This window comes from Brassica oleracea, chromosome C7, assembly GCF_000695525.1.
Source record: "Brassica oleracea var. oleracea cultivar TO1000 chromosome C7, BOL, whole genome shotgun sequence".
Lineage (NCBI taxonomy): Eukaryota > Viridiplantae > Streptophyta > Magnoliopsida > Brassicales > Brassicaceae > Brassica > Brassica oleracea.
In genome coordinates, this window is record NC_027754.1 from 4822536 (window position 1) to 4840933 (window position 18398).

The 18398-nt window shown below is 35.8% G+C and overlaps 2 protein-coding genes and 1 pseudogene across 13 annotated transcripts; 2 read left to right on the forward strand and 1 right to left on the reverse strand.

The window, feature by feature from the left end:
* Positions 1-3324: 3324 nt before the first annotated feature.
* Positions 3325-7000, forward strand: LOC106302416 (putative F-box protein At1g47790). Its single transcript, XM_013738929.1, has 3 exons — positions 3325-3388; positions 4383-5156; positions 6657-7000. Exons 1-3 carry the CDS (start codon positions 3325-3327, stop codon positions 6998-7000), a joined length of 1182 nt encoding a protein of 393 aa, XP_013594383.1.
* Positions 7001-8263: 1263 nt separating this feature from the next.
* Positions 8264-9424, forward strand: LOC106304908 (annotated as a pseudogene).
* Positions 9425-14855: 5431 nt separating this feature from the next.
* On the reverse strand, positions 14856-17473 carry LOC106301530. 12 transcript variants are annotated; one of them, XR_001262234.1, is made up of 8 exons: positions 17037-17473; positions 16443-16710; positions 16125-16373; positions 15956-16037; positions 15738-15855; positions 15486-15600; positions 15222-15407; positions 14856-15149 (listed from the first exon to the last, which is right to left on the reverse strand). XR_001262234.1 is itself a non-coding variant. In XM_013737952.1 (7 exons), exons 5-7 carry the CDS (start codon positions 15585-15587, stop codon positions 15024-15026), a joined length of 414 nt encoding a protein of 137 aa, XP_013593406.1. In that variant the 5' UTR covers positions 15588-15600; positions 15738-15855; positions 15956-16037; positions 16125-16151; positions 16443-17473; the 3' UTR covers positions 14856-15023. The 12 variants fall into 12 exon arrangements, 5 of the variants coding, with proteins under 5 accessions (XP_013593406.1, XP_013593407.1, XP_013593404.1 ...); XR_001262235.1 differs by having other exon boundaries at positions 16125-16151; positions 16286-16373; positions 16443-17473; XR_001262236.1 differs by having other exon boundaries at positions 16114-16151; positions 16286-16373; positions 16443-17473.
* Positions 17474-18398: the final 925 nt, after the last annotated feature.

An 18398-nucleotide genomic window follows, 5' to 3' on the forward strand; every position in this document is an offset into this window, starting at 1 on the left:
CTATATAATAGCATCAATATTAGCTGCTATAATTTCTAAATAATATATATAGCAGGAACTATTAATTGCTATATATGAATTAAAAATAACTTCTCGAAAACGCTGTTAATAATATAACTAATAACATTAATGACGCGCTATTACATAGGTTACTATTGCAAATACAAAAGCGCTATCGATTCCGAAGAAACGATAGCACCGCAAAAAAGTGTTATCTAATGTGCCATACCTACTATGACGGGCGATGATACAGCGTTCCTTAAACCGCTGTTAAATCGTTAGATAACGTTTTTCGTCCGCTAGTAAAGCCCATTTTTCTTGTAGTGTGTTGACACCTTTTTTAAGTTTGAACCTCAAGCTTTTAGATGTCATACAAACCCGATCACCTCACCACATATATGAACCTAACATGGTAAGCATATAGCCTATTGAAGTAAGCTTGAGATAGCTTGAGATAGAAGCTATCATAATCCTACTGAGATTGAGTTTACTAAAAGGATTAAGAAATATTGAGTTGTGTTATACCTAATGAGTTTAGGATAATTAGATAGCTATATAAGGATATGCATAGATGTTGCATAACGTGTGAGAAATAGGATTGTGTTTGAGAGCTTAAGGTTTTGTGATAGTTTCCTTAAGAGAATTTAATAAGAACTGTTCTTATTGAGAGAGTTTGCAATCGTGATCCTGAGACAGTTTGAGAACTATATTTGGTATAAGAGCCACTAAAGAGAAACATCATGAGTGATATTGTGGCAATTGTGGAATGCCCAAAAGAGAGAGGAGGCTCCTCCACCTTCCAGTGTCCCATGCTTAATGCGACCAACTATACCGTTTGGTCCATCCGAATGAAGATTGCATTACGAGATCATAACGTTTGGGAGGTTATTGAAGAAGATACCGAGAAGAACGATGTAGCCACGGCCTTATTATTCCAATCCATACCTGAACCCTGGTTTTGCAAGTCGGGGATTTGGATACATCTAAATAGGTGTGGGAAGCCATTAAAACCAGACATATGGGAGCAGAGCGAGAGTTAAAGAAGCGAGACTGCAAAAATTAATGGCAAGTTCGATCGTCTTAAGATGAAAGAGACCGAGAGCATAGATTGACTTTAATGGGAAACTATCTGAAATCTCATCAAAGTCAGCGGCTTTAGGATCCAACATAGACGGACCGAAACTTGTCAAGAAGTTTTTGAAAAGCCTGCCTCCGAAGAAATATATCCATATAGTAGCTTCTCTAGAACATGTATTAGACCTTAACACGACAACCTTTGAAGAGATTGTTGGCCGTTTGAAAGCGTATGAACAACGCATTACAGAAGATGAAGAAACTACGGACGATCAATCAAAGTTGATGTATGCAAATATGGAAGCTCAATCTGGTCAGTCGAATAAAAGCTATGGACAACAAAACCGAGATTATAATGGAGATTGGAGATACAGAGGCCATGGAGGTGGACGTTTCTACTGTAGAGGAAGAGGTAGAGGAAGATATTATGGAGGAAAAGACACACGAGATGCATCTAAAATCACATGTTTTAGATGTGACAAAGTAGGTCACTTCGTTGCATCATGTCCAGAGCTTAAACTTAAACTACAAGAAGCACAAGAGGACAACACTGAGACACAGGAAGCCGACGATGGAGATGGTAAAGTATTGGTATGCGATATAAAGAAACATTTGGAAACAACTCTCTGCTCAGTTCTCGTGTTTCTTATGGTCAGAGCCGGGCCTAGAATTTTTAAGGCTAGAAGCCCAAAAAGAAAAAGTGGCCGAAAATAAGATAATGAACTGTGGCTATTAAACCACTACACTAAAGACACACTTATTGGAATTTGTGGCCGGTTATATTGATATTATTTGGCTGCCGGAAGCCCATGCTTCTTTAGCTTGGGCCCAGGGCCGGCTCTGCTTATGGTACAACCATCGTGTCTTAGCTTGAACACCTGAATCTGATATTCATTTCTCGTCCAAGTAGATATAATTTTGCAGTCATCCGTAGAACTCATAACCCATAACCGAGAAAGCGATGAACATCAGAATCTCACATCCCTTGTCGACCAAGTATACATCTGATTTTTCATTGTTGAAACGTTTTCAAGAGGCTCCATCCACAAACATTATTCGAGATATGAGTTTAAGACTGTCTAAGGTTTTTGGTGTGTTCCTTTTCTACGTAAAGTAGGGTTTGGCGTTTTAAAGTTTTTTTTTATTATATATATATACTAGGTTAAGACCTGCGTCTTGCGCGGGATGAACATTATATATATAAATTATTTTATATATTATATGTTTATAGAATATTATGAAATAATAAATATATATTGAATAATTAAAAAATCATTGTCTACTACTTATATAATTAAATTCGTGCGAACATATAAATAAATTTAATAAATCGAAAAAATATTTTTTTTTCTATTTGATATGATATATAATTAAATTTAAATGATAGTAACATATATATGGTATATGTTAATATTAATATTTATTAGATGATGCTTTTTGCTCATAGTTTTTCTTATCATTTGTATCTGTTATAGCAAAAAGTCTAAATTATTGATAACAAAATTTTCACTGTGTGAATAATGGTTTAAGTAATTTATAATATTTTAAAAAATTAAGTTGTTATTTTTTCAATTTTTTATCAAAAAAATGTTAAAAGTAAATTTCAAAATTAGGATATTTATGTATTTTTATATGGCATATAGTTTAATTTAAAATGATACATATATTTATATATCTTTTATTTTGATACTTATTAAATGAGACTTTCAACTTATATTATTTTTCAATTATTTGTATCATGTCATAACAAAAGTTTTAAATCATAGATCACAAAATTTGAATGTGAAACTTTTAACAGTTTTAATAATTTATACTCGTTTTTAAAAATTCAAAATATAATATATAAATAATTTTTTTAATTTTTATTATATGATTACTATGATTGTTTAATTTATTTTAATAGCTTAAAATTAAACAAATATAATTATAATACACACTTATTTTTATCAAATCTTTATTATTCAAAATCATTATTGTCATATATACTTTAGCCACATTAGGCAATTCCGTAATCTTATTTAAGGAAATAATGAATCACATTAATAATGTATTTATTGTGGTTTAATAAAAAGCTTATTATATATTTAAATGGACCAACTTATTTCTCTAAAGATTTTAAGAATCATTCTAGTGATGACATGTGGCTACAAAAAAATATTGCAATGCTTCTCAAATAATATATAGGGGATACACACTACTAATACAAGGGTCTCTTATTATCAATTTATCAAATTAGGGTTTTGAGCAAATATGGAGCTAAAAGAAAAGAAGAAGAAAACAAACTACAAAAAAAGAAGAATACAATACAAAAAGGGTTTAAAATTATCTAAAAGGCGAAGTCGGAAGTAGAGAGAGAAGAGAGAGAAACGTTTCCCTCCGGCGTACGGCCGGCGCGTGTGCATCCGTGCCGTCGCCGGAGTACTCCCTTCTTCATGATTTCGTTTCCTTTCCTCGGTCTCTTCGCAGATCCACAATCGTTCGCCTTGTCGGAGCTCTGTCGCTGTCACTTATCGTAAGTGGTGGTGCGGCTTTGGAGTCAAGACGCCTCCGTATGGTGGCGCTCGGAGGTGACGGGGCTGTTGATGCGCGTTCTGGTGGTTTTATTTCCGGGCGATGGAGGCTTCTTTAGCTCCGTTGACGTCGGTTCTCTTGTGGGGGGTGGAGGCTTTCATAGATCCACCGTCGCCACTCTTGCTTCCGGGAAGGTGAGGTTTCTTTAACTCTCTTCGCCGGCTTTTGGATTACGGTGAGAGGAGGCTCACATAGCTCCTTGATACCGGTGTGAGACCCTTTGTTTTGGGTGTGGCGATTAGATCGAGGTTTGTAGAGGCGAATAGTTCTTGTAATCTGTGAGGGATTCGTGGGTCGCCGAGGATGAGATATCAGTTTAAGCTCTCCGGCGACGGCGATGAAGTTTTTAGAAGAAGTTTGTGTGGTTCTCGGCTCGACTGTCCAGCGTTTCTGGTGGTCCAAAGTCGGAGGCGATCTCGGTTATCTGATGAACCCTCCGGCGTGAAGACAGTACGGCGATGAACGTTTGTGTACGTGCGGAGGCTCTGCAGGTTCGGAGCTCCGGCGGTAGTGGCGTCTCCTTGCGGCGCGCCTAGGGCGAACAGCCCGGTTTCTAGTTGTTTGGACCGTGTGGCCGTCTTGTATTACTTGGGCTTTGGCCCATTGTGTGTTTATGCTTTGTGGTCCGTAGTATCGTGGGCTTTTGTTTAAATCTCGTGATGTTTGGGCTTCGGCCCTGGGCTTGGCCCATCTATCAATAAAAACAATTTGGGGAAAAAAAAAAAAAAAAAAAAAAAGAAGAATACAATACATTCCTACCGACCTAACCATAGAGATACTCTCAAGGCTGCCTGAGAAATCTATTGCTAGGTTTAGTTTTGTGTCCAAGCTTTGGTTATCAATCACCACCGACCCATTTTTCCCACGGCCGCGCCTTGTACTCTGTTTCCAAAACTATTACGACTTGTATGTTTCCTCTATTCCACAGCACACTCAGAACTCCAACAGGTCCTACTCTTCTTCTCTGTCTATTGATTATCATCATTCGATGAAACTCCCAGTAGATTTTATCCACTACCCATCTACGGAATCTGTCCATGGCGTGATCTGCTTTGAATTAAAAAAGCCCATAGTATGGAACCCTAGCACGAGAAAGTTCATAACTTTACCAACTATACCAAGGCCCTGTAAGGACTGGAGAAAGATAACACTGCTGTTAGGGTATGATCCCGTTGAATGTAAACACAAAGTAGTGTGCATTCCATATAAAAGGATTTGTTACGTGTGCCGAATTTTTACACTTGGATCAGCTCAGGAATCATGGAGAACGATCAAAGTTAACCATAAGCATCATTCTGGCATGCATGCATATGGGCGATGCATCGAGGGTGTGATATATTATATATCATATAATCGTCATCAGAGCCGTGGTTATGTTGTAATGAGCTTCGATGTCGGATCTGAAAATTTCGATATGATAAAACTACCTTCGGAATTTTATGGGGACAAGCTGATAATATATAAGGGAAGGTTGGCTTATTTTAGTGAAATAATTCATAGAGAAAAATATAGAATCAATCATAGAATATTATGGATTTTTTTTTTTTTTTACTCAACTTCAACTTTGCATTAACCAATTCGTGGTAACGAGATTACAACCTCACAAGATTTTCACCCTACATACAATATCGGGATCTAGTATCACCTAGAAACACTTAGAAGGATCCTACGCTACCGAATCAATCCGATATTGCATTTTTCACCACTCCGAGAACAAGTTCATTCCACTACTCGGAATGAACCGTCTCTTAAACCACTAAATTCTACCACTAAAAACCAGAATACAAAACATATCCTTAGCCTGCAGAAACCAATAATGAGAATTCTAAGAAACGCACATAGCGAATGGAGCTATTGATTGGACTTTTGAGCTCGGCCATTGCTTCATCACCAGAAAGGTGCTTCTTCTCACGATTGAGAGAGGTCTTCAATTAGAGATCTTAGCAACTAGATTAGAGATTGAAAGAATTTGGCCGACCAGTTACTTCAACGCCAAACCGGCGCCTACTCCTCTCCATGTATCTGAGGGCTTCGGGACAGCGGTTTCGTAGCTGGGGAAAAACGAGTTGAGGTCATGGCTCCATTAACGGACAGCTTTGAACCTGAACAGCAGAAGAAGAGGCACAGCTACCGGATAAGCACTACTCGGTACTGCGCATACCATGCCTCTAATCATGATCACCAATGGTCCTTCGATCTCTCCCGCAGACCACTCGAAAAAGCAGAAGGACCGTCATGACTCGTCTCCGAGAACCGAAGTAACGACTTCTCCTAATCAGACGACTTCGCGCCAATGTCGCAACACTGCTTGAACAGAGGAGAAGCACTTCCCTTCCTTTCTCTGACCAAACCATAGACGATTCTTTACGGTCTCCGGAAAGAAACAGTACACACATTGCGAGAGAAAGTTCGGTGAACACACGTCCTCCGTACGAACCTCGGTGTGCCTCCAGAGAGAGAGACTCTGGAGTTCTCTTGAGCGGTAGAAGACGTAGAGCATCTCACACGCCGAGACAGCTCCTATCGTCACCACATCCACCCCTTCGTTGCAGATCTGAAACAATGGCTGGCAAGGTGAGACCAGCCTCCAAATTCGCAACCAAAGTGTCAAGCAAACAGTCACGCGCCACCGCCTCTTCACTGGTAGCCGACGAGACCAAAGTAAAACGGCTCGAACTGAACTCGACAGTAGAATCCTAAAAGCCGACCCAACCAGTGACCACCTCTTCACTCGACTCACTGCCGCTCCAGATCCGCCGTCGATATGTCCAGATCTTGTCCCGCCGCGGTCAGAACAGCCACTAGCCACCGTTAAACTCACCAGAGACAGCAAGTATGTCGCCGAGGGATGGAATGGTACCAGAAAGACAAAAGGAAAAGGGGAGGGAGAGTTGAAGGAGTAGCCTCCGACGCCGCTAGTGTCGCGGACGCCGGGGGAGGAGCCGCCACGTTAGGGTTTCTTCAGGTCACGAGCGTTTCGAGAGAGAGAAAAGAGATAACTTGATACGTGTGAATATTATGGATTTTAGAGGATGCACAACAACACAAATGGTCGAGACAAGACTTTTTTCAACATTTTGGTGACATAGATCGGAGTTTCAAACTAACCGGTTTCACCCATGCTGGGGAGTTTATTTATGTACCAAAAAGGGTTAGTCGCTCGTTTAATATTTTATTATGTGATCCGGTGAGAAACAGCTGGAGAAGATTTGAATTTAAAGGATTGGCAAACGAGGTATCTGTCCATAATGGAGTTGAAGAAGATGATGATGATGATGATGATGATGATGATGAATACCGACCTTATGAGCTCGATGCTTTCCCGAATCACATTGATAGTCAAATGTCTTTGTAACAATTTGCCGTTGTTTATTTTTTCCTTTGAATGATATTCTTATGCCAACTCTTTATGATTTTTTTATAATATATTTTTCTGAGTTTTTACTTTGACTCTATCTATCCCCTTTCATTACCAGTTCTTTGTATGTAAAAGATAAAAGAGAGTATAAACACGGATTGCTTAAAGTGAAGATTATCTTTTCGTGGATGATTAGCATGAACACATAAGGAATGAATAATGGTTGAGACTGCCATTGCACATTATATGTTGCGAAGGACTAATATAATATTGTTTTGGCTCGACCTATTGCTGTTCTAGTTTATTCTGGCTGTGTTTGTTTTCCGAAAATCAGTATAGGTGGTTGTCCTCCAAGCCAAGTTGTGGTACAAATGCAAAGTCAACTTTCTCTCACAGAGCTCCGGAAGCGCAGGTTTTCTTCTTCTCATCTCTTGTATCCTACTTATATTGATATATTTGAACTATGCACTTAACTGTGAGTTTTTTTACATGCCCTATATGTGACAAGATCAAGATACAAGGGATGAGAAGAGCAGTATTGTTTTCACCACCACCACTTCCGGTGGAAGGATCTGACTCTTGAACATTTGTTGCAGCTCGGTGGCCCATATTTCTCTGTGTATGCTCTGTTTTCTCATCCGGCTCCGTTCAACTTCATTGGTCCCAGTGGCCTTCTAATCAAGGAGGCACTGCACTAAAGTGGTTTACAACTGCTTTTGCTTTTGCTGTTGCTGTTGCTTTTTCTCCAACGAGCTGTTGCTCGGCTTCTGTATGGCATGATGGTGCCAAGGACTGTGCAATGTTGATAATCATTTGTGTTCTTCCGTGGGAGCGGGCGACTGCTAGGACGTATGTATCTCATCTCTAGTGGAGTCTTTTGGTCGGATGCAGTTGGCTGTACTGTACACAGAGTGCTGCAGAGGATGGCATTGGTATAATTTGTGGTGCTTATAAGTTTTCTTGCTTTTTAATATTTTCACTCAGAAGTAATAAAAAAACACTTAAGAGGCTAGATTTCTGAGAGCAGGATAGGATGTTGTGGTGTTGAAAACAAGCAGGTTGGAGATGAAGACCCCTGCCGACAAGGACAAGCTCGGTCTTGTATTCTTGCCTTCAGAAAGCCCCGTTACTAGTCTGATTTAGTGATAAAGCAATATCACACCACTCATTCACTCTCTCTTATATAATGTAATCTGGCCCAGCGCCGGCCTTATATATATACAAGGGTTTATTATAATCAAATTAGGGTTTTGAGTAAAATATGGAGCCGAAAGAAAAGAAGCAGAGAATAACAAAATACGAAAAAAGAACACAATCGATTCCTACAGACCTATTCATAGAGATACTCTCAAGGCTGCCTGAGAAATCTGTGGCGAGGTTTAGTTGCGTGTCGAAGCTTTGGTTATCAATCACCTCCCATCCATCTTTCCCGCGGCCGCGCCATCTACTTTGTTTCCAAAAAGATGACGAATTGTTTGTTTCATCTATTCCACATCATAATCCGAACTCGAACAGGTCCTACTCTTCTTCTCTGTCTTTTAATCATCATCATATGACGAAACTCCCACAAATTTTTGGTCACCCATCTACGGAATCTGTCCATGGCTTGATCTGCTTTGCTTTAAAAGAGCCGATAGTTTGGAACCCTAGCACAAGACAGTTCATAACTTTACCAACTATACCCAGGCCCTGTAAGCACTGGAACACTGTAAAACTGTTTTTAGGGTATGATCCTGTTGAACGGAAACACAAAGTAGTGTGCATCACAGAACCTGCTATGTATTTCGAGTTTTTACATTTGGATCAGCTCAAGAATCATGGAGAACTGTCAAAACAAATCATAAGCATCGTTCTATAACATGTATACAGTTGGCCGATGCATCCAGGGTGTGATATATTATATAGCATCTAATGTTGACATCAGCCTTGGTTATGTTGTATTAATGAGCTTTGATGTCAGATATGAAAAGTTCAATATGATAAAACTACCATCGGACTTTGATGGGGATTTGCCGATAACTTATAAGGAAAGGCTAGCTTATTTTGATGATCATACAAGATTCTGGATTTTGGAGGATGCACAGAAACACAAGTGGTCGAGTCGAGACTTTCTTTCAACTTTTGGTGATTGTAATCCGCGTATGGAATCTGATTTGAACCTAAGTGGTTCCACACATGCTGGTGAATTAATCTATGTACCAGATGACTTTAGCCAATCGCTTTATATTTTATTATGTGATCCGGTCAAAAACAGCTTGAGAAGATTTGAATTTAAAGTATCGGTAGAGGAAAAATCTGTCTGTTATGGAGGAGAAGGAGATGATGATGATGATGATGATGATGATGAACACCGACCTATTTATAGGCTCCATTATTTCCCAAATCACATTGATAGTCAAATGTCTTTGTAACAATTTGATATCCCCCTTTAGTCAATTATTAAATCTTTAGTAAAACAAAACAATTTTCTGCTGGTTTTCTTTTTCTTTTGAATGACACTCGTATGCAACTTCGTGTTTAAATTATATTTTTCAGAGTCGTTACTTTGATTTTATCTCAACCAGTTTCATTACCTTTTCTTTGCAATTTAAGAAAACAGAAAGAGTATAAACACACGAATTGCACAAAGGGAACATTACGCTTGCACCTTTTGAAGTTTAATCCATCCAGCTTTTAGATGCCAAGACCAAATCCTTTTCGTCACCGATCATATTTGAACCTAACATAATACGCATATTATAGCCGAAACAATTTCGATTCTTCAGCCATTATGTATCCCAACAACCACCAGGAGATGGTTTCTTGGGGGTCGAAGGGTTTACACCGGTCTATACTAAATGTTCACGAAATTTGCTCTACTTTGTAGAAGCTGGAAAACCGGACTGACATAAACGATAGAATAAAAGCGATGTTAAGGAAATAAACGAATGTAAAAGACGAATACAAGAACGATAAGAAATCGTATTCGCAAAGAGACATGGAGTCGAGATATGATCTATTTCCTTAACTCAAAATATTCGCTCCGTTAGTGAGACGGGACTGTACGAATATAGAGTCCCAGGATACAACCATGGCAGACGAATCACGCCTCACTCGTGATCGCCCTATCGAACTATAAACTCTACGAAACACTCTCTAGACTTACGTTGAGGGATCTGGTGATTTTTTGTTGCGTAAAAACTTTTCAGAAAAATGAAGGAGGAGACGAGTTTTTAAAGAAGAGAAGACGAGCCATTTTCCGTAACTAATGCCGCACGTGCGCACGTTGGCGGAAATCTCGCGAGGATCTCGGAGGCGAGGCGTTACGAAACTTCCTCCGCAAGATCTTTTCTCGTTTAAACCAAATAACAAACACTAAGAAAACATACCCTAAGAGCATGTTCAAAGGAGTATCCAAGGCACTTCTAAATGATGTATCTAAGTATTTATGTGATTAAATTTAAATCAAAAAGACATAATTTAGATAGATATGGTTCTACAATTGGAGGTTTTGGATCCACTTCTAAATGATAGATGTCATTTTGTGAGAGGTGGTATTTAAAAAAAAAAAGTTCTTTGTCAAGTTAATTTAAATTTTTTGTAATTCAATAATTATAAGTTTTTTTGTATTATAGAGTGTGATGCAAGTAATCAAATGTCTTATTACAAATTTTCAATTTTTTTGAAATTTAGAACCTTTAATTGGTTCTACCATTGGAGGAGCTAAAATTAAACAAATATCTAAAATTTTTAATTTAATTATTTTCACTTAAAAAATTGATTTAGAACTCTAATGGTGGATCTTTTGTTGGAGATGGTCTAAGTTTAAAGTTACGGTTTGTAGCTATTGTTCTTTTCTCTTTCACGGGAATTCAAAGTTTTGACATTTGGCATTCTTCTCCTATGTTTATGCATGCCTTTCTTTGCTTTCATACACAAAGCGCTCTCTCTGTGTTGCCATAGCGCAAGGCGAGAGACGAGACACATGTTGCCTCACCTTGCCATGCGCAATTTTAAACTAAGGGGGTGACCATTGCATTCCCATTTCCCAATAACCTTATTCAATCGACCCTTTGCCTTATATTTGTGAACCTACATTCTCTTAACTCTTATATTTTCTGGTTGAAAACATAAGAAAACCAAGTTTTAGTATTGTTCGACATACATATTACCTCACACCTCCCTAGACCTCTAAATAATTCTAATATTTTAAAATTCATATTGATAAGCACCATTTTGGTAGTGATTAGACATATGTCTTGTTCGGAAACTCGCTAGGCTTTATCCATGTATTCTGATTGGGCGTAGCGCCTAATAGGAAAAACGGGGATTAACCAGCGATTACTTTTAAGGCTCTTTCTTTAATTTTTCGAATACAGTTATATATAAAATGTAACTTACACCAGCAAAACGAATGAACAAATGTGATCTGGTGGTCGCGTACCTGTCGTAAGTCCTAAAGATTTGAGTTCGAAGCCCAAAAACATCTTTTTTACCCTTTAAATTTTTACGAAGGGCATAATGATAATATTATATTCATTTTTCTGGATCATTTTATGGAATGGACCACAGGAGAAACAAAAATTCCAAAATAGACCCACTTTTTTATTTAAAATAAATCAAAAATAGGGTAAAAAGATCTTGAAACCTAATAAGTACTATTTAATTACTAATCCAACTATTCACTATTCAAATCCACTAACCCCATCCGACCTGGCATGTTTTCTAGCCTTAAAATCCTAATCCCCTTCAGTTTCGACCTAACCAACCACGATTTCCATCTCCATCTCCCATTCTTCTCATCATGATTACTGAAGTTTTCGATTTGGTCTGGTGTTTTGGTTAAAATGCTCATTGCAGAGGTCATGAATTCGGGTATTCTTCATGTGTCAATTTATAGGCCCAAAATGTTATTTTTGCTTCCAGCCTATAAAATCCTAGTACCGGCACTGACCAATTGGCCAAGTTTTATAACAAGGGGAAGGAAGTATAAAATATTTCAAGTAGATATATTTTGACGACTCGCAGTGCAAGGCATGCGGGTTATTAAGTTTTAAGGTTATTTGGGTTGGGGTGATTAGGACCCGTTTAAGAATCAGACATTTTTCGGATCGGATCAGTTCGAGTAGTGACGGGTTCGGTTTGCGTTTATATTTTTTTTATAAACCCGAAGTAGAATTGAATTAGAAATAGTTTGAGTTTGATTCATGTTTAAAGAAATCTCGAAAAAAATTTGAAAACCCGAATGAATCCCATAAATCCAAAAATGGTTGTTTGGGTAATTAAGGGTTTTGGTTATTTTATATTATAAACTAACTTCGTTTTATTTTAAGTGTCGTTTTGGGTTTGTGCACACAGATTAAAGAATAATTAATTTTGTATATTTTCTATATAAAAATACAATTACTTATACACTTAACCATATTTCAACCAATAGAAAAATAAATTGATGAATAAAATTAATAAATTTTGCATTGAAAGTCAAAAACGACACTAATTTTGTAACAAAAATATTTTTCTACAACGGCACTTAATATGAAATAGAGGGAGTACTATATATTATGATAATTAATATTTTATTATATTTTTAATATTTGGATACCCTTTCGTTTCTGGTTTTATTTTCAGGTTTTGGGTTATAGAAATAGTAATCGTTCAGGTTTTTGAAAATTTTGGTATGGTTTTGGTTTCAGTTTTTTTTTTTTCATTTTGGTTCCAATTTGATTTTCGGGTCTTGGATAATATGATCAAGACTAACGTCTAATCAGTTTTCTTGTTTTAATATCTATCTTACTAAATTATAATTATTCTTATTTTTAGCCTTAAAATACTTTATAATATTACTATTATATTATTAAGTTTTAAAGGATTTTTTCTTCATTAAATATATTTATATCGTCTGTAAAGTGTTTTTTTTTGCTAAAAGAAAAAATGAAATAAAGGATTAACTTTATTTTTTTTATTCAACAAAATCATTTGTCCCAAATATCAGACCTCACTTGCCTATATTCAAGGGCTGTATGTGACTATTACTAATGATTCTCATATTCAAAATAGTTATATATAGTTCCATAAAATTATATAGTAATGGCATCGTTGTAAATGCTTAGCAAATCAAGAGGATCTCAAAATAAATCTCATGTTTTAGTAGTATAAACTAGATTTTGATCGTTGTTTTAAAAGTTAAACATTTAATAGACATCATAAATTTTTAAATAAGTAACGTATTTAATTTTTACATACTTAATAGACATCAGCCGGGATAAATTTTCATGTTTGTTAAGTGAGATAATAATTCTTAGGTTTTGAATAGAACTCAAACCCGTACTATATAAAGATACTAGGACGGGTCTGCGCTACGCACGGGATGTGATGTATTTTTTTTATCAAATATATTATTTTGTGTAAGTTTTCATTTTATGTTAGTTTGTTTGTGAATGTGATTACGTTAAGCGATATGTGTTGTCTATACCAAATTTCAAAATAATTGATAATAATATTAACTCAGTTTACTCTTTGTTGTTTTGTAGTTAAAAAATCTTGCTTGATTATTAAAAAAAAATCATTAACAATAGTAGGTGTATTTTGATTTTAGATGTTTTTCTATCATCATTATAATCAGTAATTAACATTAAATTATTGAGTTATAACTGAGATAGAAGGTATAAATTACGAATTTTGTTTTCCTGTTAATTGTTTTTAATCCACTAAGTCTTTTAGTTGATTTTATATATTTTGTTTTAAATATATTTGTTTTAGTAAATAAGAAAAATAAATAATAGCTTGATGGTAATAATATTTAGCCTAAATTTAGGTAGCCTAAATAAGACATTTATTTAATGAACTATACAATCGAAACTGATTAGAATATTTTTATAAAATATTATTATTAAGTTTAGCGTATAATTAGTGGTTGTTTTATATATTATATTATATTATATTACCTTCTGTATTTTTTCATTGGTTATACTGAGTAATCTATTTTTTTATTAAAAAATTTAACCATAAATTAATTATGGAACAAAGAAAACATAATATAATATATGTATTAGTTAAAAATATATTGTGTGCTATAATTTTGTATCAAGATACATTCATTTATTGAATCATTATGTGTTATATAATATATTTTTTGACAATGCGTGTTATATAATTGTTGTTTTATTTTGTTGTTTGTGTAACATGTTCTTAATATTTTTTGTTTGATGTTTATCTCGAAATTGAGGGGTGAATTGTTGTATATTATGTTTTGAAATTAGATGATTGGTTTTTGGGTTTAATGTTTCTTTGTTATGATTGTGAATTTGTGATGGATGGGCTCATGGTCGTTGGTGCCACGAAGTTAACAAATTGATGGGGCACAACGTTTGTAATATACAGAATATACAGCTGGTAGTTTCAGTATATGATATCTATAAGTCAAGGGTTGGAGTGGAGCTGAACAGCTACGCAGGTAGCATGAAGAGTAAGATTTACTACCTAATGTCAATATGGACAATTTTCCATTATTTGTGCTTAATCTGTTAATCCTATACTATGCATTTTCAAGCATGATTTTTGGCAGAACATAATGTGTTTTAATATGATTGTAAGTTTGCCGCTACTTGGTTGAACATAAATGTAATTTTTAAACAAATGGATACTTAAATAAGATTATAACATATACGTACCTATGATAAAGTCTATCATCTCATACTGATTAGAATACTAATAATTTATATTTATTTCGAGTATGAATGGTTTGAACTCATCTTCTATGTTTGGTATTGTTGTCAAGAGAGACCCACAAAATATAAATTCTCAAGTAATATGAATAAAATTATACTTATATTCCATGATTCATATATAAACATGTATCTCCAAATTAGAAACATTTCGAAACTCAAAGATTTTATAAAGATTGGACAGAACCAATCATTGAATTATAAGAGTCAAAGACAAAGTAGCTCACAAACCAAAAGTACCAAAAAGGAAAAAAAAAAGACATGCATAAGCATTGTGAAAACGGAAATAATGTAACGTAAACTTCAATCTTTGCCACCTATGCCTTACGGGCCTTCTTCACCTTCCCAGCGAACACTTGCGCCTGACTACTACCACCAAACTCCACCTTAGCAGGAACCGAGATGACATCAGGGTTGTCATCTCCATTGTCATCGTCTCCTCCCTGATCAAACAAACAATCTGTTAAAATCTGCATATCGAGAAGCTACCAAACTGGAATGTAGATAAATCTTACATTTTCAACAAATGCAGATAGTGGCAAACGGTCACGTTCACTGAGGATTCGGGAGATCGTAAAGGTTTGGTGATTTTCTATGAAGTTGTAGGAACTAACTCTCACCTGGAATATGTAGGTTTTACCTTCCATTGCTGCAACAAAGGGAGGAGCCTGAGTTTCTTCCGGTTTCACTCCCTCATTAGCCTGAGTAAGTAAGAGATGAATGCATTATCATGAGAAAATAAGGTAAAAGAAAGCATGGAAGGTGAACTGAAGACATACCAGAAGATGGCCAGCTTCATTGGCTCTCATGTTGTGCAGTTTTGTCATAACCCCATCAAAACAGACGAACAGGCCCTCAGCAGTTTCATCAGCAACGGACATCTCCACACGATATCTGATAGGCAGTTAACATGTATTAAAGCTTAAAGTGAACTATTTTATATGGCAGTTAACCAATGTAATCAATTAAAACATCAGTATCACACACAATTTTATACATGTCATTCAAAACATATAAATATGATCTAATACCTGAGATGGAGCAGCTATGACAAACTCACTGAGCTCTGCTATGCTCAAAGTTGTCACCTTGGCGTTGCTCTTTAGCAGTGGAGCTGCTGATGGAAGCCCAGTGTCTTGGGAAACCAGTCTACATATTATGAATTGAAATCTGTCAGACTAAGTGACAGATAAGTGGCATCTCACATGCGTGGACACTGTCTTGACCCAACATTCATATAAAAAATTACCTGTAGAAATATCTCTCGCCTGCAGTGGTCTCCTTGTCAAAACATACGTGTGTCTCTGAGGTGGCATTCAGGAACAGGCGCCCTGCAAAGTAAATATATTGTCAATGCACTGTGAAACATAAAATGACACATTATTTGATACTGGTTGCAACCCCAACCCTTGGATCACCTAGCATTTGTTGTGGAGCTTGACTGCCTGTCCGTCAAACAGATTCATAGTAACAGATACGTCACTGATAACATATTGAGATAGAAAATTATGAAAATGCAATTGTCTTAAAAAGTGCACCATATTTTAAGATAAATAAAAAATTTGAGATAAAAAGTTACTTATCCATTTTGATTGTCGCCATTACACGGTTCGTCATGGGGTGGGTCAATGATAGTGCTCTTCATATCAGTTATCTCATCGATATGTCTATTACATGATGATTATATATATATATATATTACGTATAGACAAATGAAAAAATAAGAGTATCATTACCTGGTAGCTAGTGTTTGTGTCGGTAAGGCCAAGCATCTCGCTGTGATTTCGGAACCGGAAAGATTCAATTGCTATGGGACGGTTCGGAGACCTCATTAAAAGAGGTTGAGTCACTGAAAGTGATCAACATAGAGGAGTCCGACAGACGGTAATTCTGATTACACCGGGTCACATCGAAACTGGTCAGGGAATATGTTGAACCCGCATTCAGATTAGGCCTGTGAGTACCAAGCCGGTTGACATTCAGAGTGGCCGGCATCATGGTGGCCTGAAACATGTGATTTACATAGAACAGTCATCAACCAAATTAGTAATCAGGAAAATTTTCTAAACGATACAATGAACAAACAAATAAAAAATCTAGAGAACTTGGTCAAATGAATCAAGACGACGGAAAAGTTCAATAACAGAATCAAGAAATTAAAAAAAATATATATGGGATAATCAACAAACGATTATAAATATTCTTAGACGAAATATTTCAGTCAAAGATCTAAACATGAATAGTTGTTATTAAGGATTCAAGATGACTGAAATTAGGCGGTGGAATTTTTTTTTTGAAAATATGAACTGGAGCGGAGTTTTAAAAGTAACATGAGAATCCAGTTGAAGCATATCCACTCCCATGAGTTTGCAGCTGCGTCGAACGTTCTTGGCCTCCCAGAGGCGTAGCAACCGGACTTGAACGGTGGAGGAGCATCGTCCGATCTTCAGATCAGAAAGGAAGATCGATGCTTTGACCATTTTCAGGATATAAGTTTACTTGCTTAAAGGAAAGCTTAGCCTTTTATAATAGAAGTTCCACCGCCTTCCATGAAGAAGCTCGCATTCAAAGTAGATCGTGGGTGATAATTTAAGAAAGACTTTAAGATAAGGAATCTGTAACTGGTAGAGATCGTTTGTAAGAAGGTGAATCAACTCTCTCAGAATTTGGCTCTGTATCGATGGCAATGGCGGAGATGAAATCCATAAGAAAACCCTAAAACAAAAACGACGTTCTAATTCGTGTTTACAATTGTAGAAAATCATTATTAAGCTGGCCAAACTGAACAAACGTAAAGCCTATATCAATTAAAAGCCCACGTACCACTTAGTTTAATGAAACGCTGCGCATCGAAGTTTCCTATTACGTAAATGACTTCCAACGCCGCTTTTCCAATTGGAGAAACACATTGGTGGGCTGGAATAATCGAACAAATGGAAGCCCATCTCAAATAAAAAACCCCACATAACAAATCGTTTAATGAAACGATGAGTTTCACTCGACCGTGACACACACGTGGCGCCGTCTCCTTGTTGACTTTCCTAGCTGGCAGATGACGTGGATGGCCTAAGAAGGATCGAAACACTTCTTTATATATATAGATAGATAGATATTTATCACTGGTTAGTATGTATTTAAATATTTTATAGCAAAAATGATCTAATATTTTTTATTTTGTCTGTTTTGTATTTGCTAAATATATCTATAAAATAATAATATGCAATTAATTTGATCATTATATAATCAAATATTACATATATACTCAAATTTAATATTTTATATTTATTAATATTATATATAGTCAATTTAAATATTTTATTTGTAAGCTTTTATGACATAAATATAAGTATTGACTGATAAAAATGGAAACATATTATTTTATAAATGATATTTGTCAAAATAATAGTAACTTGATTTTTTTAGCAATCTTAATATACTCCCAAAAATATATTGCGTAGATCTTTGTTAGCCCATTTTGTTAAATGCTTAAAATTTAGGAGAATTTTCAAGTTTACCACATTGTTGATATCATTATTTATGTTTACCTTCATTAAAGAGATATTTTCACAAATACCTTCTTTATTAACAGGCAAAAAACTCTTATACCCTTACTATATGTATATAAAATAAATAATTATTTAAATAAATAAAAAATAAAAATTAATTCGAATTATACTTTTTCAAATTTGAAA

Bases quoted from the DNA above. Each gene is read 5' to 3' on its own strand.
- LOC106302416 (XM_013738929.1), top strand. From the start codon at position 3,325: ATGGAGCTAAAAGAAAAGAAGAAGAAAACAAACTACAAAAAAAGAAGA. The intron at 3,389-4,382 runs GTTTAAAATTAT...AAAAAAAAAAAA, and splicing joins AAGAATACAATACAAAAAGG to GAAGAATACAATACATTCCT. The intron at 5,157-6,656 runs GAATCAATCATA...CTTGATACGTGT, and splicing joins AATTCATAGAGAAAAATATA to GAATATTATGGATTTTAGAG.
- LOC106301530 (XM_013737952.1), bottom strand. From the start codon at position 15,587: ATGTCCGTTGCTGATGAAACTGCTGAGGGCCTGTTCGTCTGTTTTGAT. The intron at 15,408-15,485 runs GTATGTCTTCAG...TTACTTACTCAG, and splicing joins ATGAAGCTGGCCATCTTCTG to GCTAATGAGGGAGTGAAACC. The intron at 15,150-15,221 runs GTAAGATTTATC...TTGTTTGATCAG, and splicing joins TATCTGCATTTGTTGAAAAT to GGAGGAGACGATGACAATGG.